Below are 22588 nucleotides of genomic sequence, written 5' to 3' on the forward strand. Positions count from 1 at the left end.
TGATCTCGACCATGATACAAAAGTCACAGATGAAGTTTACATGACTCATCACTTACCTTACTATTCACAATATAGCAAATAATTTGGGGTTATTTTTCTACATTTTTAATGCAAAAAAAATATCTTGCATTTCTGTTCTGCCATCAATCTCCTTTCACCAAAAAGCTCTCCCCAAATGTCAACAATTTTAAACTTTGTAAAATAATTTCAAATGAGTCACATGTCATCTCAGTGGCAACCATGTTTTCCTTTTGACCACAAGAGAAGCTGGTCAAGTGGTCAGTAAGCAGGAACTGGTGACTGTGACCACAACCCGACAGCACTCATGCTTCACAGACGGTGAAACTGCAAAAGCAGCACTTTCTGAGAAGCCATGAGTGTGTTTTTCAAATAACTCAGTAGTTACAGGCCTGTCGTATTTCTATATTCAAATGTGTCACACACACCTCATTGCTGTACGTACACTATTTTATAAACAAATTCACATTTCACTTGGTGGAAATGTTGTTTAGCAGGTAATTCTTTGGACTATAATAATAATACTTGAAACTTACTTGACAGGTAATGGGGACTCTCTTCCACCACCAGCGTGCAGCCCCACCTGGATGATGTGACAGTAGCCATAGTGCACCAGTACACTCCTCACTCACCAGCTCTCAATGGGGAGGAGAGCAAAGTAATGAAGCCAGTTCAGAGATGGGGATTAGTAGGAGGCCATGACTGGTAAAGGCCAGGGCTATATTAGGTTAGGACATACAGAGAATTTAAAGTGGAACTGCAATGTTATTTTTATATTTTGAATCGGTATTGATGAGTGCATTTTACTGAAATGTAAAGCTTTAGTGTACAGTAATGTTGAAAACCTCCAGGTTTCCAGGTATGTGCAGTGCCATATTCTGCGATTCAGAACGAGGCAACAAAACGTCCGGTGACAGATAGCACTGTAAACAAACAGGCTTGTGAATACATCTCTAAACCCAAAGAAACATTGTCAACTTTGAGATGGTTTTGCAGACAACTACTACTTACTTGTTAACTCTGCATACAGATCACCTTGGAACATTTCTGTGGTGAAATATCTGCTGCACAACCTGTACTTATTTGCTTGTACATCACATCACATAGTCACATTAGTACATAGCCATTACAGTGACTAGTGAGCAGGAAGGGCCGCATCATGTTGCAATTCATGTGAACTCTCGCCTGTGATGAGACCAGGCGTTTTCAGCAACATGACAACTATAAAAGTACTTTCACAAAGCTCAGTTTCGTGATACCTTCAATTAATTTTGTTACCAAGATTTAATAACAGGTCTAAGAAATTAGGAATGCATCCCTTTAATGACCTGGGAGAATCAGGACCTCGGTTTATGTCTCATCTGAAGTATGGCGCCTTTTTTTACAGTAGAGCGTCCCCGTCTTCCAGCTGCAACCTCAGCTTTCTCAGAAGTCTCCCATCCATGTGCTGGCAAGGCTCACACTGATGAGCTTCAGTGGGTTACCAGGTATGAGCTGCAGGGTGATACAGCTGCTGGCAAACCCCTGTGGGTTCATGTCCCTGCTGCAGACACTGCTGTTGTACCTTGAGTAACGTGCTGTACCCCAGTGGCTCCAGTCTACCCAGCTCTATAGGTGGGGTGATCCCTGCGATGGGTCGCTGTCCCATTAGGGGGGAGTCATGTGCTCTCTTGTCTACTAATGCTACTGACCCCATAACAATGATAAGCTGGGACTCCGCTTTGGACTTTGCTCGATTACCTTCATTACTGGGGGAGAAAGATGTTGTTTAGCATTAGACCACATCACTCCTGTCCTGTTTTTCAAAACAGCTAATGAACTTGTTTCCACTTTGAATCCATGCAGCTAAAATAACCAAGCATTTTGGGATACTGGAGGTCACAGATTTACAGAACCGTTCCGACTAGCTATACTACAAGACAAGATCCAATTCAGAACTGTAGAGTACCCTGAAGGAGTCTTGAGTCTAGTATTAAATTTTCTGAAGTGTAGATGGAACAGTATTAAACTGTTCTAGATGATTTAAAAACAACTAATATGGTTCAGATACACAGTGTAGACAGGTGTTAGGTCTACAGTTATTAGGTCCTTAGGAGAACCCTATACACAGTAACAGGCATTAATTTAAACTTAACTGTGGTGGCTTATTTAAGTGTTTTAATTTAAATTAATTAAAAATGAATTTGGAATATAACAAATTTTGAACACATTTCACAAAGAAATGTCCCATTTTCAAGTGACTTATGGCTGTATTAACAGTAACCATAACCATTTCACTGTTCATAAAATCATTCCTAAAAAGTAATTAGGAACCACAGTTAACTGCAGTGGTTTAAATTCTGTTAAGCCTCTGAATTCAGTCTTCTTGACAGCCAGCATTTACTGATCCACCGTCAGCCTCCTCAGCTGCGCCCCAGTGATGTGCAGGATCTAGTGGACATTCACACACAGTGGAGACACATGGAGGTATTTTTGCATTTGAAGTTTTATTTTTACACTACCAATTGCGAGTCTACAATGCAAGATATCTACTCCCTTTGAATATCTCCAAAAAGCACTGCAATCTTAAAAATTACAAAATGTTAAAATACAAAATGTACATGAAATTACAATACAAGGCTCTGTAAACATTAGCTAAAAGAATTCTTAACCTGTATTTCCCTTCTTTTATGTTACAAACTATTTTTTACTCCCCCCACCCCGACCTTTAGGAATGACATCCATCTTAGAGTATCAAAAATAGAGTTTTTAAAGCAAGTTTTTTCTTTTTGTCTCAAACCATGAAATACATCTTATTTTTGAAATCTTTGGTAATAAAAAGGACTACAGTTCCTTTTTGACACAGTTCAGGGGGAACTTGCAGGCTGGCTTACTTCCTCCACATCTTGAGGTGCAGCCTAATGATCTGAACACTCCACCATCTCTCATCTTTTATTTTTCACCTGGTACCACTTTTACATGTTTCTTCCTAAAACAATCCACAGAAAAGATTACACACAGTTGACTCAGAAATTAGTAGTTTTAAAACTTTACAAGTGTTAAGGCTTTCCTACAGTTGTTTTTATTTTATCAAAAAGTCAGAAAACAAAAAACAGCACATCTTTCAGAGAACAGAGGCATCTTTCTCTATGCGTAAATGTGTATATATAAATATATATAAGTACACAAATGTATGTGCAGGTGTATATATGTATACATTCACAGAAGAAAGTACTGGCACCTCTATATTTGAAACAATGTTATTTACCAATTAATGAACTTGAATCAATATTGGTTACTAAACTATACTTATTCATCAATTATATCTTTCCAAAATGTATTTTGCATGGATCCATAATCAAGGAACAGGAGTGAAGATCCCTAGTGAATTAACCGAGTTTAGTAAAGAGTGTCAATAAGTTCATCTGCAACTGTATACTTTTACACAAACAGGATGCCAACAGTGTGCCAGAATTCAATGTACTGTTGTGATCTTAGTTTGCATAGCCCAATGCATTTGTGTGCTTCTTCAACACTGAAATTCAGAAAGTATGTTAACAGTCTTGTATCTAGAAATAATCAGGAACACACACGCGCACACATAAATCTATTAAGACCCTTGTATTGAATCCTTAACAAGGCAGATACATAAAAAGAAAAAAAAACTTTACTCTTATACAGGACTACAAATGTTTAGGTATTTATATAGTAATATATTAAAGCGTCTCTACAATTTCTAGGTCTACAGGCATCAAGGTTTTTTTTAAAAGGCATCATACAGGTTTAGTGCATAGCAGTTTTCTCACGTTTTTTAAGTTTGATTTTTCATGATTGTACGGGCACCCATACTCAGGACAGCACTGCGTTACCACCACTCAATTTCAGGATTTATGAAAAGAACTCGAAAATGGTTGCACCATTTTTTAATATAAAAAATATACATGCAACAGTATAATTTTAAATAAGGTTAAGGCAGAGAATCAACCCAATCCTGCATAGATCTGTTATTTCAATGAATCCTGAACAAATCTCAGGAACTAGCCATCACTAGGAAATCTAGCCTACAATACCATGCGATTTTAATGCTGTAAAATTTTACTGAGGCTACAATGCACACAAGCATTTCTGAAAAAAAACACCCTTTTCCTTTCTCTATATTTTTTTCAGATTTGTTTGTAGTTTTTTAGCATCACACATTTTTAACTTGCTTGTATTATTGACACTTGGATATCCAGTCAAATTTTATCATGTAAAAATTCTTGATAGATGTCGGTTATTGTCATAGATTAAAATTTTGTTGCAATGGCTTTACTTATTTCTAAAGACAAACATTTATTTGAAACTATTAGTAGCCATGTTATTTAGTTTATTTTGCATTATTTAAACATTAGGTTCTTAGTTATTTTCACATGTCACACAGTATTGTTGTAGAATGTTTACCTTCTAACATAACACAAATGAAAAATTACTGGAGAATCTCACAGGCCAAGGGAAGGAAAAGTGATGTTGAACAGATTCAAAATGAATGCAGTAGTAATGCAGTGGGATGTTTGTTCTTTGTGCTTAGCATTATATTGTTCATAGAATTAAATATTTTCTATCATTTTGCCTGTATTTAATTCCAGCTTATTATACAGACATAAGGGTCATCCTTTTAATTACTTACAGTTAAGTACACTAATGTTTGTATAAACTGAAAGGCACACTTAAATGTTCCTGTACACCAGGATTAAATATTGCATGGCTGAAACAAATCACAGAAAGAAGTTGACCAATACTATAGGCCATCTGACAGCAAGCTGTCAAAGGCAAACTTTGTCCAACTGCTTCAGAATTCAAACTTTCTGTGATCTTGACATGTTAGGAAGGTAACTAGTTACTGCATTTTGAAATAAACACTATTTTATGGCTGTTTCTTAATTCAAGGAAATTATGTACTGACAGTTATTGTGGGACTAACAGTGATCAATGCACATCATAAGAGCTTGACAATTCTCTGCAAAACTATGAAAATATCTACATCTAAAAATAGCTTTGACTAATTTTTTAATTGTTTTTAAAGCTTAAACTCAGCTCAAAGTTTTCCTATACAAAAAATCTATTTTTATTAAAAGCTTTTAATGTTTTTTTCAAAGCTATTTTATCTTTATAAGGCATTTGTGCTACCTGAAGTACTGAAAAAATATCTACAAATTTTAAAAATACTTAAAGTCTGGAATGTGGCATTGTACAAATCCCAGTGCAGCTCCATGATGGAATGGTCTGTTTCATATTCAAACCCATGGCTATTTTTCAACCTGTGCACACACGCGTGTACAGTGAGCTTTGACATAAGTTCGGTTCTACATTTGGCTACGTTATGCTCAAGCTAAAACTTTATGGGGTGTTGGCTGACAACTTGAAGAGTCAGGAAGGATTCACTATGCCCCCACATCCTAAAAGACACTAGAGGGCAAAAGCTCTAAAGGAACAAAAATATGATACAAAGTGTGTTTTAAAACCGTCAATGTCCCAGCATCTCAGGCCCCTGGGAATAGCATAGCTGCTGTCTGAAGCACTCTATGTCCTGAAAGAGACTTTAACATGAGGACAGCAGAACCCTAGCCTCAGGAACCTCACCCCTATCCCGACTGCCTCACCTACAGCAAGGTAATAAGACCACACTGCATACTAGCGCTCCAGTCACAACAGCCTGATTTAAATGCTGCTATAAGCACATCACGCAAGATTTTTACTTATAGTGTATCTATATGCTTAGAAGTCACAAAAACCTCACAATCATCATCAGGCATACTAAAACACAGCTGATCAACAATAATTCAAACAGTAAGGTCAGGGAGAAATTTTAACGACCTACACATTCAAAAAATGGACTAGACTCAACTGGCGTAATTTAAAAATGGAAACTATTTGCCAGTTTTTGGTGTGGTTTTCAATGCATTCGTTTTTTCTAGCTACCTTGCAGATTTTCAAAACGGCAAACTGAGACTGTGGCTACCAGGTAACTTGCTTCAAAGAGGTTCAGACTGTGAGTTGCGAGAGTGTGGCAGCTTCTGGGAGAGGGCGTCAGCCTCTTTCCCGCTGTACACTGGTGTGCCTGTAGGCCCTGTGCACTGTCAGGCAGCCTCACAGAAATTGTGTAATTCAGTGAAGCACCAATCTAGAGTGAAGTTGACTGAGGGCACCCACAGCCTCATGGTAACATTTTGTGTGCACAAACCATACAAGCACACACATTCGCCACACATTGGTATCTCAGCTCCTTTCAGCGCAGGGTGTGTGGTCTGAGGTGCCACAGAGCTGTGGTGTTCCAGTTGGTACAGGCCACAGTGTTGGAAGCACATGGTGAATCAGGTGGGACAGAGGATCCTGTCTTGTGCTTGGGCAGAGCCTGGGCCGTGTCTTCGGCAGGAAGGCTAGGACTGGGTGTGCGTGCTTGATGTACCATGAGAGCCAGGCGACTGGGACATGTCTCTGCCAATGATCTCATTGACTGCAAGAGAGAAAAGCAGGGAGAGAAAGACACTGGGTGAGAATCGGACAGCAGCAAACTGGCCCATTACAGCACTAGTACAGGTCTACCACAGCAGTAAAGCAGCACCACATCATAGCCACAACAGCCTCTTTTAGAGCTTCCCAAACTACCTGTCTTTCGTAAAAAAAGGTCCTTGCAACAGAGAAAAAAGATTATTCTGCAGGTGATAGGAAGTGGGAAAGCTAGAATTACAGTGGGGTGTGGGTGGTACAGGCATCCCCCACGCTCTGCGGTCTGCAAAGGGCAGCGGTGGTCCTCGTCTTGTACGATTAATCGCTGACACAAGGCAAGAAAATCTCAGATTTCATGCTATTACATTTTAAAATCAGTGTAGCATAGCAATAAATTTTGATTCATACCAATATGCAAGGCCACTCTGATCTCTGAAAATTAATGTAGAAAATCCTACATAAAATTTCTAATTAAAACAGACTTTTTTATTTAAATGAAATGCACTTTATTACAAAATGCACTTTGTTAGATTTATCACTACCTCATAAAAACACATTACTGTTCACATTTGATTGAACCTTGATCACACACTATTTTAAAGGTCTTCAAATTTTCCAACACGTCAAAACTGCAGATATCTTCCTCAACGGTTCTTATAGTCAAGCACTCTGGCATTTTCCCTGTTACACCAGCAGATGTCGCTGTTGTTAAAGTATTTAAATTCCTTGCTGGTTTCATACAGGCAACACGCGAGGAAAGTAAGCCCCTGACGAAATTCGTGCACACAAAGCCCTATCATATACAGTCGCGTTATGGACTTCACTTATACCAGGTGTGATGTGAAACAACAAGCACCAAAGAACAAAACACGCAAGATCCTCAAAAACTGCACTGAAGCATAATATTTGCTTAATGTGATTCTACCATCTTGTTATAAAATAAAGAAACTGCGCTTTACATAACATTACAGCAGATGTACGATTTTAAGTGTAAGTTTTAAGATTATGTAAGTTTTGTAAAACAAAAAAGTCCTATTATTTTCATGATGAGGTACAGTACAGGAGAAAGATTCAGTGGTATAAATAAAGAAATTAGGTAATTAAGTTATTAATTCTTGCATGAAACAAGCAACTCAGTGCTGATTGAAATACTCTAATGAAAATGATCCCCTTCAGGAACCCCAGAGCTGCAGGTCACAGCTAGCCTGCTGTGTGCCACACTGACAGCAGCTGAAAGGCCTGTGTCCCTCTGTGGCCCTACCCTGATCGTCCATTTTAACGCCCGGCCCCAGATGGAAATGATACCCTTTATCTGCTTCATTATTCCAGCTCGGATCTCATTGTGGACATATCTCCAAGACAATTACTTCATTGAAAAATACCACCACTATAAAAGTCACTGTGAAATAGCTCCATGAAATAATTGCATAGCTTAGTCTTCCTGTGGGGCCAGTTTACCTATTACAGAAACAGCAAATGCCAGGGTGTGTTCCTGTTAAAATAAGCACTTCTGTGAAAAAAAAATTACCTCTGAACAAAAACATTATTGTTTAAGTAGTGCTACAGAAAGTCCATTCACCTAGCTGGCAAAATTAATTAACAATAAGGAGCAGGGAGCTTGTAAAACTGGTATGTTTTGCTTGCCACAATTTAAAACAAGGAAAAAAACACAGTGGGCTTATTTACAAATGAGGCAAAAAAACTCTATACTAAATAATATCAATTGATCATGTGAAAAACAAGAAACCGGTACGATTATATCTCTGTGTAACAAAACAAATGAGATGGTTCTAACTAAATAAGTGAGCCACCTGCAGACTGAACACGCAGAACTCAAGTTCGACATGTACAGGGCACACTGAAACATACAAGCACCAAACAACTTCAGAAGAAGATCAGCATCTCCTATCCATCAGGTGTAATTATAATATGGGCAGGTTCCTTCAGGAACTTCTACAAGACCTTTTTAAACAACGTGTGACCTGTGACATCTTTCAAAGTTATTTAAAATCACTGCATTTGTTTGTAACACATGCTGTATCTTCAGCCTGCTGCTACCTGCAGAGATTTACAACAACCAAGGTACCTGATTTGAAGGCTAATCTACACAGAGCTTTAGAGTTCTTCCACATGTGCATAACATTTAACAATGCTATGTATTATATTGATAATGAAAATGCTGACCATAAAAGAAACGTAATCAGTTATTAGATCTGAACATCACCAGCTCTTAATTTTAAAAGACACATTAACCATTCAATTAAGTATTTTATTCATGGAACAACTTAAACATTGTAGGTATACTGTCCTGCCAGAATCATGCTCTTCAGTGTTTTTTCTCAAAGCTGAATTTGCCTTACTGACCAATTATACTGTAAATCATCTTTATTTATATAACAAATACATCTGGAAAGACCTAGGCTGCCAGAATCATAGAACAACTTGATGATAGTAACCCCAGAGACCTTGGGTTTAAAAGATGAATACAACCTTGACCAAAAAGTTATGCTTTAATTAATAATCAATGCTAGTGATAAAATGCACCTTTATCAGAGACCAGTGAACAAACAAGATTGCAAAGCAGATTATAGTGCTTTCAATGACCAGGTATGAATTGTACTTTCGGGCTGATTAAGGGTGTAACTCTCATCACTGGCGCCATTGGAGGGAGCAATGGACTAGCTTGTTCTTACTTGAATATCACATGTCATATAGTTAAGCACATTCCTATCATTTCAGTTACTTTAAGTTACACCTGCATCAGTGCTCTTAGAGGCCTTGCTGTGTAATTCTATAACATGAGTCATAACCCACTGTCAAAATTTTAGAAAAACCATCTTGTTTACATATGACAAACTACAGTCAGTCATGATCAATAGTGATTACACAGATCTAATTAAAGTAACCTTGAAAATACTTTTCTAAAAACATGTGAGTGCTATCAACACCCTAAAATTTGTATTAAGTTTGTTTAAAAGTGTATTTTAAGACCTTCTGTTCAAAGACAATTAGCACATATTAATAACTGTTGTTAGAAAAATACCAGCGGCACTGCTTGACCTTTGTATTGGAAACAAAGTGACTGCAGGTGAGAGACAATTATAGGACAGGTAAACATCACCTCTGCTTGAGAAATGTCACTGTGCGGGCTCTGAACCGCTTACCTGTACAGCTCTAGCACCACCTGTTCAGATGCACACTGTGAAGCAGTGGACAATCAAGCCTCTCATTCTCGTGGATTAATGACGTAAGAACCATGCATCTTTAACCCTCATGAGTGGGGAAAACACTTTAAGCACTTCTACACTGAATGCAATACTTTACTCCTAAATGTTCTCCTAAACATATTGACAAGTTTCACAATCTTAGTATTGCAAGTCCTCAGCACAGCTAAAAGCATCTATGGTTACAGTAATACTTACAATATTATATACAAAGGTCTTGTAAAAGAGTTATTTAAAAACAAGTCTGAGTTAGTGTAAACCAAACAAAAGTTAAATGTCTTTTTGTCTCAGAGGGAGAAGATTATTTTTTATTCAGCACCTAATAATTTTACCTGATAATTAAAAGTCAGAACTGGGTCTTCAGGACCACCAAATCTGATGGAAAATGAGAATGTCTAGAGAATTATTCAATAAATGCTACATAGTCTACCACTTTCAGGACAATTGGACAGATACTGTAACGGAGCTGTTAGTCAAAAGTTCCCGGAATTGAACTTACACTCACCCAGCTCTCCATGCTCATAGTTCACAGTTCCATCGCGATGAGTAACTGGGGAGTCTGAGATTCAGAAAGGCTTTTTATTCAATACAATCTAAAATGTCAGCCAATACATTTTAGTAATTTTAATAAACATGTTAATATGTGACTCAAAGGACCACTCATTGCTTGCATACATAATTTTTGACACAAGTTCTGTGTTTTTTAAGCCAAGTGCTCATTTATATCTTTTTTACTCAGCTTAGAATAGCTACATAGTGGAAGAAAATTAATTTAATGTGATCAATGTATAAACATTCACATGTTTTGCTTTAATTGATAATGAAGATATAATAAAACATTGAATTTTAGATCTGTTTTTGAATTCTGCATTTTTGAAGCTCAGAGTTGTCCTTTCATGGGCAACACTGATGGACCTTTATTTTCCTCACAAACATCTTACAGAGCAGTGGGCTGTCTGTTGTACTGGACCATGTGCAGGTCCTTCCTCCATTCAAAACTTTCATCATGGAAGATGAATTGGCCTTGAACATTTTCTGTTGAGTGTCAACACGTTAAAACTCAAGTTAAAGTCCATACATGCTGCACCTGCACATCTTGTGCACATTACTTAAACTCTTCTAAGTAATAAACTCTTTTCCCCAAGAACTAGTACTTCATTCGGATTTATAATAAAGGATTTTCCCTTCAAATAGTATGTATCAGAGTATTCTTCCGCTCTGAAGTTTGATTTCACTTAAAAATATTTTGCTGTTGAAAAAACAGATTAATCTCTGGGTTTAACAGACCTCGCGAAGAAATCAGACAGTGAGTTTATTTTATTTTAGAATGAAGTCTAAACAAGGGAATTCTTATATACCTCTACAATACCACATCCCTTAACATAAAAGAGAGCAATAAAAACAGAAGAAGTGAAAACAAGCTTTTGCGATTTTAAAATGCCTGTTATATAAAAAACTAGGTTTGCAAAGGAAACAGGAGCAAAGTTCCAATCTAGCATTGAGAGAATTAAACACACTGCCAGCTTATCAATAAATGTAGATCAATGATACTGTAACCAGTGGTTCTTCACAATAGTCATAATGCTCAGGAAATGCAGGATAGTCATATGTTTTAATGCATGTTGAAAGCGTTGAGCAGTACATTTCCAATTTAAACAAAAATTTTGAGCAGTGCATTTCCAAATGAAAAAAAAAAATGAAATATGATATCAGGAGTCTACAAAAACAAAACATAGACAGGGTGGTTGATCAATTCTTTCAAAAATAATTAAAAACTATATGGATTCTATCGGTCCTACAAGACCTATTTAGACATTGTGTGACCTGTGACCTTTAATATTTTACTTCTTCCAAGTTACTTAAAAAAACTGCATTTGTTTCTAACACTTATTATTGCAACAGTTGTGCTAAGCAGCTATTGTTTAGTTTTTAAACCAGCACTATATCTGTACAAACAGAAAAGCACAGTGCAACTTACAGTGTTGGACAAATCCCTCAAATGCATCAGGTATCTCTATGCAGTTTTGACAGTTACTGTTTAACCTAGAGAAGAATCGTGTAATCATACGCACACACACATAAAAAAGGGAAATGGGTTCCTTCAAAACCATCTTTCCATTGTGATGCAATTCTATAGTAAACACTTGAAAAGCACATCTTTGAAGATGGTTGCAAAATAAACTGGTTTTCATACGAGGCACAGTTGTAACGCCACATGGCACTGGAGGACACAAAACTATGTATTGGAGCTGCAGGCTCATTTCAGCTTCTGTACTTCCAAGGCAGTATAATTTGCCATGGAGTTTGGACTGGTCTTCACAATAAGACTCCAAGAACTGGAACTCTAAGTAGAGATGCATTTGGATTATTTGACACAAAGAGGGTGTTAAGTGTGTCTATAGCACTTTACAAATAGTTATCTCACTAGCATCGTAACCACCAACTGCTAGGATGAACAACGTTTGAAAAACTTTAAAGTATCACTGACAACAGTGACTGAATAATGATCGTGTAATGTGGGCTAGTGATACAGCAGACAATATTCATTACATTTAACAAATCAGTGAATGGCATTACTGGAGCTGGAGGGGAGCAATACTTATGTTTGCAGCTAGTGGCTAATTTTTAAATGTATTTTTGTAAACCGGTTTTATTATTTTTTAAAAAACAACCAAAAACAAAACAATGTTATACAAAACAGAGTGACTTATTTTCTAGTGTATTTTTGTTTTTCCGGTTTATTTTTGTAGTTTCCATGCAGTGCAATATTCACGCAACTAGAAATATTACACGCCTACACTCCTTCACAGCCACAGAAGCAGTTTTATAGTGAGCATTAAGAGAAAATATCAAGATTCACTAACAACCACAATATCACCACAATAATTCATGCTGAATTCAATAACAAAACAGAAGTTCATCAAACTAGAAAAATCCTATGATTTCTGACAGATCTTTGAGAAAGATGTTGTTACACACAAAAAATCACTTATTGTAGAAAATGCACTGGCAAAGAATAATTCTGTTGTAACATTAACCAATTTGTACCAATGTGTAGCTGAATAAAAAAGGTTTGCAGTACAGCTATAACCATGACAGGAATACAATCTAGGGATAGAGACAAGATACAAGGAAACGTTGGATTAAGAAAGATAATCACAACTTGTTTGTTGACTGTGGTATTACGCCAACTTGCACTGCAGCGTGATTCAACATGTAATTTTTAAAAGAGTCATTTCTTGAAATTAGAATCCCAAAGATGACTCGGTAGGGACACCCCCCCTCCACGAGAGCCTTTGCTCTTCAGAAATAATTTCCTTGCTGAAAGAGTTAAAGAGCAAACAACAGAAACCCGAGACCACTCTACAGAAGCTGCTGTGTTCATGGCAGTGCTGTTTGTGTGGTACAACCTGGCGATTTACATACAGCTGTGCACCCTGCAGCACACTGGCTGTTCCAGGGATGCAGCTCTCTATCACAAGCTCACCGCTCTGCTGCTGAACGTGTTGTCACCTTTTCAGTCTCTTACGGGAAAATCAGCATTTTTGCAGGAGGGGAAAAAGACCAGCTCTGGTTATTCAACCATTACCGTTAAAAACAGGCTTACCATACACCACAGGCTGATCTGAACTACCAGTATGCAGTTTTAGAAACCTCCAGAGACCTGATGACTGTGAGGGATGTATCCAAATAAGTGCAAAACTCCACACTACAATTAAGAACTGCTGTGCTCTGCAGTAAAATACGTTTTGTTATCAAAGGAGGAGAATAAAACGCTGATAATAATACAAATCTTCTAATTTTCCTTGGAAGCTTGCTGAAAAGCAGTGTGTGAGTTTATAATGGCTGGGAAAATCAAACCAAGCTGTCTTCTAATAACCAACATGAGTGTCAGAACTGTTTTTACAGAAAGCATATTATTGGGAAGTTGTATTAAAAGGATGCTCCTGGACAAAATTTGAATTCTCAAAAAGGCAAACTAAAAAACAGTGCTCGGTGAAAGAATGTGAGTTTTAACATTTTAGGGATAGATATTAGCGCTCTTTAAAAAAGTAATAATAAACATGAGTATTTTGGAACTTGATTTGGGAATGGCTAAGAACATGGAAACTGAGTTCATTGTCGCTAGGTCTGCTGCTCTCCTTCCATATTAAAAAAACACAAAGAACTGAGCAATGATTGTGCTCGTCCATCTGGACCTGGCTCAGTGTGATGGTATATTCATGGAGCTCAATGATTCATCTCTGCTTGCCGCTCAGTTTCCCATCTACACTAACTGTAACCGATTAACTGGCTCGTCTTGACCTCCCTGCTGATTCTTGCCACAAGATGTCTGGGTAATCTACAAAGCCTGCAAGCAGGAAAACCACTAAGTGACCAGTCATATGCGTTTCAAAAACTGTAGTTCAATATAGAAAAACTGGAACAACAGTGCAGGGTAAAGTGACTCATATGAAGTTTTAGTTTAGTTTTTTTCAGTTATGTTTCAATCCCTTCGTTGTTAAGTCTGTCTTTCACTTTAATTGCCAAGGTATAATGAGTAATGCCGTAGATTTTTAAAGCTACAGTATTTCTTTATGCAGAACAAATACTTTACAAAGACATTGGCTTTTCTTATGTTTTAATGTTAAACAGTCTGGTATTTAAAAAAAACTGGACTCTGGGACTTCATGCTTTCAAGATGAATGATACCGTAATTGCTTAAGAACTACAGCGGTTTGCAAAACATTAAAAATTAGGTACCACATTATTACAATCTACTGTATGTGTTCTCAAATTACATCCTTGTATTTTTGCTTACACCTGATAAAGGTGCTTCCTACTTATCTAAACATTTTCAAAAAACATTGTAATACTCCAGAAAGGCAGGAGACATTCCATCCCATGAAGGTCCAGCTGAGAATAAGGGAGCAGTAACAATAACAGAAAGCCTAGTCCATCCCACTACAGCCCAGTGGCAGAAACATCTCCCTCTAGCCAGCCGGGCAACTGGCCTGACAACCTCTCAGAAAAAGGAGCCTTTTCACATTTCTGTTTTCTACAGATGTGTATTAGAAACAGTGATCATCACTGAACACCCTGCTACCCTGCATCCAGGGGACAAAAACTTCACTTCTTGGAAAAAGCACAAAGGAGGCATAGCCATGGTGCAAGTGCCATCTGTTGCTAAGGATCAGTTATTACCTAGGCCACATGTATCTTACTGTACGGAAATCTGATACACAGGCCTGCTTTTCTGTATAAGTTCCAGGATCAACAAATGTTTGTGCTTTCTTTTAACAATTACGCTTGGTTGAAATCCTTTTTCCTACTGCTGAATTTTCCAAAGATGAACTTCAGTTATGTTATTAATCTCCTTTGCTTCATTAAGTGCTGTAATGGACAGCGACAGAAACTGGAAAATGTTAGAGATTTCTGTGCAGGATTTTCAGTTTCCATGATTGGTAATGACAGGTCAGCTTTCAACATTGGCCTGAATACTGCACAGATGTTTCTCAATTACACATCTACTTCTTGCTTCCTTTTGAAGACTTTTAAAGTGAAATCACAATTTATATGGTTTAGAAGCAAACAAAAACTTCAATATTCTTCAGAGGAAAGCACATAGCGATCTGTGCCACTAGTTTAAAATAGGTAATGAACTCAAAGAAGGATAAATCTGATTTGAAAATGTATTTTGTATGGGATGCTTGTTTGTTGTTTTGTAGAAAAAACTAAGCTTAAATTTCAAACACTTTTTTAATCAATGTGGGAGATTTCTGAAGTGTTGTGAGCAACCCAAGGTACTTGAAACATTTTACTTGTACTTGAGTCGTTTTTTTGTGCTACTGTAGTAGTGAAGGTGAAAGCTCACAGAAATGTTTGCCGTGCAGTTGAAAAAAAAAACCGATTTCCCCAGTTTAGCAGTACCGCTCAGAGGGATTGTGAAGGGCAGTGGATGGCGTATGCTTTTCCTGATAAGAGCTGGCAGCCTTGTCATCTACATGCAGTGCTGCAACAGCTGTGGTAGTGTCGGGAGCCCCAGTAACTGCACCAGATTAGCTAGTGCGGTATATTTAGCCTTCTCTGTGACTGCGCACAACCTGCAAGTGGAACAGTGTCAGCTTTCACCATAGCAGCAGGCCCTGCCTATTATTAACCCAGATCGCTCTTCTGTGCTGAGCGGCAGCTGCGATTCTCGGCTGGAGCACAAAACAAAGACAGGCATATGGCAGATATGGGGCTTTGCTTACTCAGACACTGTAAACAGAATCCAATGTAAAGTGATTAATTAAACACAAGGGGCTGACACAATGAGAATTTTATAGTTATCAGAGACCATCATAATCATTCTTATGAGATCCTCTGTGTGATTAGTCAAGACGTTTAAAGTCTTGTTGCATGGTACGCGCAGGAATAGAGGATATAGAAGATGCCATGATAAAGCTTTTGCTTTCTAAGTTCATTAATACATATATTTATTTTTTGTCAGATATTATGGGCTTTTAAAGATGCCTACACAAGGTATTAGGCAAGCCCAAGCCATGAGACTGCAGTTACAAAGGAACAATAGATATTTTAGATATAGACTGGTTCTCCTCTTATCGTCAGGAAACTACACAAATAAATGTATGGAAAGCTCTTCACACTTGTTTTCTCTGATGTACATCCTTCCCGTCAGTAAGTCACGCAGCACTCAAGCAAGAGGCAGCCTGCTACACTAAACACATGGCACGTCTTTGAACACACTCTTGTTTTCCAACACGTTTGCTCATAGACCAAAAATAAAGCAAAAAACAACCATAAAACCACTTACTCATATTGTCCTAGCAACAGTGATTATTTTAAAAAAATATTTTTAAAAAATTATAAAGCTTCCAACTTTTTTTAGATGAATTATTGCTGGCCACAGACAGTAACTTCTAATTACTGATGCTAAATGTAACTTGAGCACAAAGGACAAAATAAAGACTTGCATGAAACAGGGACTCTTCTCCCGCAGAGACATAGTGAGTCACAGTGCAGGGACGAAGGGATAGCACGTGGAGCTCTTGCTAGAAATCCTGGACATGCCAAACAGCGACTAAACCTGCCCTGAGTCACAGAGAAAGTGCACTGTGTACAGCACAAAATTAGCCTTAAGATCCAATGAGCTGTGCATACATACAGCCTTAAGACTTGTATTTTAATCTTAGGCCTACGTAACAAGGATAGTGATCAATGAAACCTAAAGAGGATTAAATATAGGTCAGTGGAATTTCATACTGCAAAAAATAGTTTGATTAAAAAAGAAAGCATTTCACATCTTAGCTGTCATTTCGTCAGAACTAAAAAGAGGATTTCAAGACTGGTAACTGCTGGTACAGCAACACTGCACTCAGGTCTTTCAGTCCAAAAAGACATGAACAGTTTTAAGCGGATTATACACGACTATAAGAAATATAGTATAACAATAGAAATATAAATAACCTTGAAGGGAGATTCCATGCCTGTAGTAAATTAAAAGCAAAATGATAACGTGGTATCAAATTGCTTTTTAAGAGCCATAAATCTCTAATGGAATCCAATGAATTACATGGGTTAAAAATAAATTCTTCAAAACATTTATGCAAAACAATTTTCCTTAAATATTAAGCAGGAATTTACATCAGTGTGTTTGAAAACATAGTTGTGTTTATTAAAGTCACTTCTAGGATAGTAGACAACAAGTGATCTATTTTTTAAATGAGATTTTGAAAGGGACATGTGTTCCTTTAAAAATGTGTTCTGCACTCCAAAAACAAATTTTCTTTAAAATAACTGACCTGTTTACCTTCCTTAACCAAAAAAACTTAACTTGAGTGAAATGCTTACTTAATTAGATGTCCTATGGTGTCAGAATGTTACATTTACTATTTATAGCAGGCAGATTTCGGAGTTTAATCCCAGGCGTATACTCCTTGCCAAAATGAGTGTGATTCTCGTAGACTTTATTGCATTAAATATGATTTTTACAATCTGAAAATGCTACTGGACCTGTCGAGCGGTAAATTCTGTTCCATCCATAGATATGCTTAAGAGGACTTTGTACTGACTGATGCTCATGCTGACCAATGTTTTGGTTCTGTTCACACCTGACTTGTTATTTCACAAAAAAAAAACACTCCATAATATTACAAAACCATTTTCTTTATTTGAACACTCTTAAATTCAACACCATATATTTACTACTGAAGTACCAAAATGACAACCCTTCCAAGTACTAAAGTAAAAGAGAAGCATATCACCAGAAAGACTCATACCTATTGCTCATGCCAAAAAGCACCCTAATAAGGGGGAAATCCTCACTGCATTCTTTATGTGATTTCTAGCAGAGCAGAGGACAGTAATGTTACATGAAACAAAGTAAACCCAGATTTGAAGAGAGCAAAGGTATCTGGAGATCCCTTCATCTGGAGGAGAACAGTGAAGGCAAGGGGATCACAGTCTTGAGCTGACACGGACAAAAGACCTCCTACTGATTTACTATGTTTTGCAAATGATCTTATAGCACTTGATATGGATTAACCAATGACATGCTGCAAGAGGTGTTAATCAGCATTTCCTGTAGTTAAATGCTTGATGATGTTACAAAACAGCATGGATGATGTCTCGAGAAACAAAGTAACACATTTTAGAGATTTCTGAAGATAGCAACCGTTCTCCAGCACTCGCAACAAGCGAGGCAAAAAATCTTTAACTGCACTGTGACTCATACCTAAAACCCGTTAGTGTCAGTGAAAACAACAATTAAAGGTACAGGAGTAGTAATACTGTTCTTATGAGTAACATCAATAGCTATTACTCTATATTAATTAAAATAAACTACTTTCTCAATAAGCCTTACCGTCGTCCAGCGTGATGTCCTGCAGGCCAATGGAGCGGAAGGTGAGCTCTGTGTCCTCGGGCTCCTGCTTGATGTTCAGACTTTCCTCCTCATGAGGGAAGGATGGCTGTGGGGCTGAAGCATGTACCAGGGAGCCTGGCGCAGAAAGGCTGGCCATTCCAGGGCTGTGTGCTTGAGGGGAGGGCTGGCCGGAGCATGGCAGGTGCACCATTTGGCTGCCAGAGGTGGGAGAGGAGGCTGTCCCCGGAGTAGGGGACTGGTAGGGCAGTTGGTGCATCTGGGGGGAGGATGGCCCGGAGTGTGGGGACGGTACCATGGGGAGGGAGGTGGTAGGAGAGGGAGAGGAGGCAGACCTCTGGCTAGAGCTGTAACCCAAAGACTGCAACTGTGGTGAAGGCTGGCCAAGGGAGTGGGTGCCAGTTGGAGAAGAGACCTGGGGTGGGTTGGGACAGTGGAAGCCGAGGGACTGCAGATGAGGGGTGGGGTGAGCCAGTGGGTGGCCACTGGTTGGTGGAGGAGTGGAGTTGGAGGCAGAAGATGAGGCTGGAGAGTGGTAGACCATGGACTGACAACTCAGGCTGAGAGGGTGAGGCGCAGTTGACTCGGACTGGAAGGACATCCGCTCGTAGGCCTGGGTTGAGGCGGAGTTCATGGGAAGACCTGGTTGTCCATTGTATGCCAACTCAGACTGCATAGGCTGGTAGGAAGGCCTCAGCGGTGGGGCTGGGGTGGCATGGAAAGTCTGATGCACCAGAGGAGTGCTAATCATCTGGCAGTGCTGCAGGGCTGAGGGGCCCAGAGGGGTGTAGGCAGGCTGTTGCTGGGGTGGCAGAGCGGGGACCAAACCGCGGGGAGAGGAGGAGAGCATGCCGTCTTGAGGGTGGCCCTGGTCAGGCGAAGGCAGCTGCGTCCTGACAGGGTGAAGGACAGGGATGCTGGCAGCATGAGCCATATGCATGGGCACAGATGAGACGGTAGGCAAGTCCAGATCATCTCTGTGCTCCTGCTTGATAAGAACTGCAGACAGAGAGAAAGAAGACATCTACATAAGCCAAAGAAAACAATTTTTACAAACAGCAAATACCAAATAGAACAGAGTTCAGAGTGTGTGACAACATAAAGATGAGGTAGAAATATTAGTGCTTATCTCAAGACATGGCTGAACAGGTTTTTTGGATAATCTGTTATTTAAGCTATAGTGGGATGGCTGAGACTTTTTCTTGGCACAGTATTTTAGAAGTGAAAGATATAGAGACAACATTCAAATGAATCTAGAGTTCAATGTTTCAAATAATGGTGCATTTCTGTCATAACTCCTATGACACATTCACTTTAAAGAACAAAGCTTTTCTGTATTCACTCAGAAATGTTCAGAAGAGAAAACCAAGCACAGCAACCTAATATGCAAAACACACAATCAGCTTTTTCTCATCGAAGATGCGTATGGGTTACTTTGATGATCTGAAAGATGATGAATGAAATTAAGATGTCAAAACTGAACAAAGAGAAGAAAAGCTATTTTTAGGAATAAGAACTGTTCACACAGAACACGCAGTTCTGTAACCCACTTATCAATCTGGTGCTCAGTAAACAAATGTTTTAAAAGATATTTTTATCCAGCTCTGCTCAAGGGGGCATGACTACAAAGCATATGTTGTTTGTCCATGTGCCATGAAAGCCACTTCATGGAAGAAGCAGAGCCCCCTGCAGCACTGCTGCACAAAGAGGGGGAGAACCTGCTGCACGGCCCCTCCAGCATTGCTGCTGGCCCGCCTTCTTTGTTGTAGGAATGCTGTCCAACAAAAACCAGAGCACAGAGTAAGCATGTTCGCGTTTCAACACAACCCCATAAAAATGTGACGAGGAAGCCGGGCAGACGGGGTGGAGTGACAATAATGTGTTTTTCAACAACGCGACTGAAAGTGACTGTTTAGGAACGTTGAAAAGCTAATTAAGGAGAGAACCTTTTATATTTCAAGCCGGTTGTGTTGCCATCCCCTGCCTACGCATTTCGCACCATTCCAGCGCATGCTATCGTGTGCTTCAGCCGCCCACACGCAGGCTGTTGTTAATAACAAACAGTCTGTCAGGCGCTCAGGGCCCCTGTCTCTGCCACTCTCCCTGTGCGAAGCGGCCGTGGTTAGCAGATAACCAGTGGCTGCCGCTTGAGAGCATGAGCAGACACTTCCTGCAGACACCTGTACTTGTCACCCATTGGCTCAACACATGGCTGCTGGAGGGAAAACAGGAAACGCTCATCAAGTGGTTGCATCATGAGTGCAGAAGGTGGGCGTCAAGGTTTGGTGCCATTTAGCTTTATTTTAAATATATACACACTTTTTTTTTACTCTCTTACATTGATGACCTTGGTAAAGAATTTGAAGTATGACTTGTTTAATCATTTCAGGCTTTATTAATCTTAAATGATCATAAAAAGTTGACAATTCAAGTAAGGACAATTCAGCGCACTTTTAGCATTTTAGCTTTAAAGTATTCGCTTGTCAGTTTAATTTAAAGTTTTATCACTTTTTAATTTTTAACAGTGTGCATCTCTTTCCTTGTTTCAACCACTTTTCTACCATTTAAAAAAGAAAATCAGTACTAAAACTGAGCATTTCCTTTTCTTAAATTTAACACATTTTGATGAGCAAAAAAGGTTGAGACTAGTGTAAATGAGCAAACTTAACTGAAACTAAAGCTTTCAGCTTTAAACCAAACTGAAAATTAATTCAATTATAAAAAGAAACAAATTGCCCCCTCTCTCTTTCTCACGAAGGTTTGTTTTTTCATGACCGCTTTAAAAATGTTTTTACTTCATAAACATTTTCCCACTCCCTTATATTACTGCACATGGACACAGCTCACAAGCGCATGAGTAGTTAGTTACAAAACCAAAGAACTCCAATTTCACCACATCAAATGCCATTAAACCAATTAAAAGCAAACTTTTTCTCCTCCCCAAATAGATATAACAAACTGCAGACTATTCCATCTGGCATTTTTGCAACGAGTCACCGTAGCAGCCAGAGTAAAGAATTCACTCGGTGCTCACCGAGTCCTTGCTCTTAATTACCTGACAAGTATGTGAAGCGTTGGGACTGGCTCCTTTTCCTTTTCCCATTACACACATAAAACTGCACCTGAACCGGAGACGTCACAGTTTTACAGTGGTACGGAGGGACCTCAATGACAATAGTAGCCTGAAAGGGAGGAAAAAACTTACTTTTCAAACTAAAAACACCTAATGTAAAAAAAACACTATTTTACTGCATGTAGAACACTGTTACTTTATTTATCCATATGGTTATTCATATACTAATAATAAACGTATCTAATACATAACTGAACAGCTACACAGTGGGTTGCAAAATGTATTCATACCCTTAATAAAAAATAAAAGTTGTTTGCAGCAACATTACAAATTGCAAATGAATTTGGTGGAATAAATGTAAAATAAATTAAAACATTAAAAACTGTAAATATCAGTATTGGACACAACATATACAGTACATAACTGTCCAAAATAAAAGTATATATATAGCCTGATAAAATAGTACATTCCAAATACTTTTTAAAATTATATTAATTTCATCAGAATATTTATAAACTGATACACCCTGGAAACTGTGTATAAGAGGAACACATCTTATTAAGGAATTTAATTTGAAAATTAGGAATCAAATATTTTTGTTTTATACACCCTTTCATTTTGGTATCGCCTATTGTAAGCTTAAGAGCTTGCCTTCCCCTCTCTTCACTGTGAGAGAGAACTGCATTTTCTCCTTACCCCTTGACTTTTTTCTCGCACTATTTTTGCATCTACTTCCCACTGAGGTCGTCCATCTAGAGGAAAAAAAACACATTAAGACTCCTGGCTTGATCCAAGTTGTAGAGTTGCACAATTCATTTGCCTTGTTTTTCCCAAAGCATTTCTGCAAATCAGCTTGGAATCAGCTTACTCTGCCCATATAAAATGACATTCCTGTAACTGGGAAAAAGAAAGTGTCAATTCTGAGCTGTGGCACAAGCTGAGTGC

The 22588-nt window shown here is 38.5% G+C and overlaps 1 protein-coding gene across 3 annotated transcripts in view; it reads right to left on the reverse strand.

Annotated features, from left to right (window-relative positions):
* Window positions 1-2485: 2485 nt before the first annotated feature.
* nfatc3a (nuclear factor of activated T cells 3a) overlaps window positions 2486-22588 on the reverse strand; it is a 61226-nt gene continuing 41123 nt past the window's right edge. For all 3 annotated transcript variants that reach the window (XM_088614389.1, XM_088614390.1, XM_088614391.1), the window contains exons 7-10: window positions 22340-22395; window positions 21626-21752; window positions 18553-19569; window positions 2486-6490 (exon numbers count right to left, since the gene is read on the reverse strand). In XM_088614389.1, coding sequence (XP_088470515.1) covers window positions 6414-6490; window positions 18553-19569; window positions 21626-21752; window positions 22340-22395 — 1277 coding nt within the window. In that variant the 3' untranslated portion in view covers window positions 2486-6413. The remainder of the gene's footprint in view (window positions 6491-18552; window positions 19570-21625; window positions 21753-22339; window positions 22396-22588) is intronic.

Source organism: Lepisosteus platostomus, chromosome 20, assembly GCF_059453375.1.
Source record: "Lepisosteus platostomus isolate fLepPlt1 chromosome 20, fLepPlt1.hap1, whole genome shotgun sequence".
NCBI classification, from domain to species: domain Eukaryota; kingdom Metazoa; phylum Chordata; class Actinopteri; order Semionotiformes; family Lepisosteidae; genus Lepisosteus; species Lepisosteus platostomus.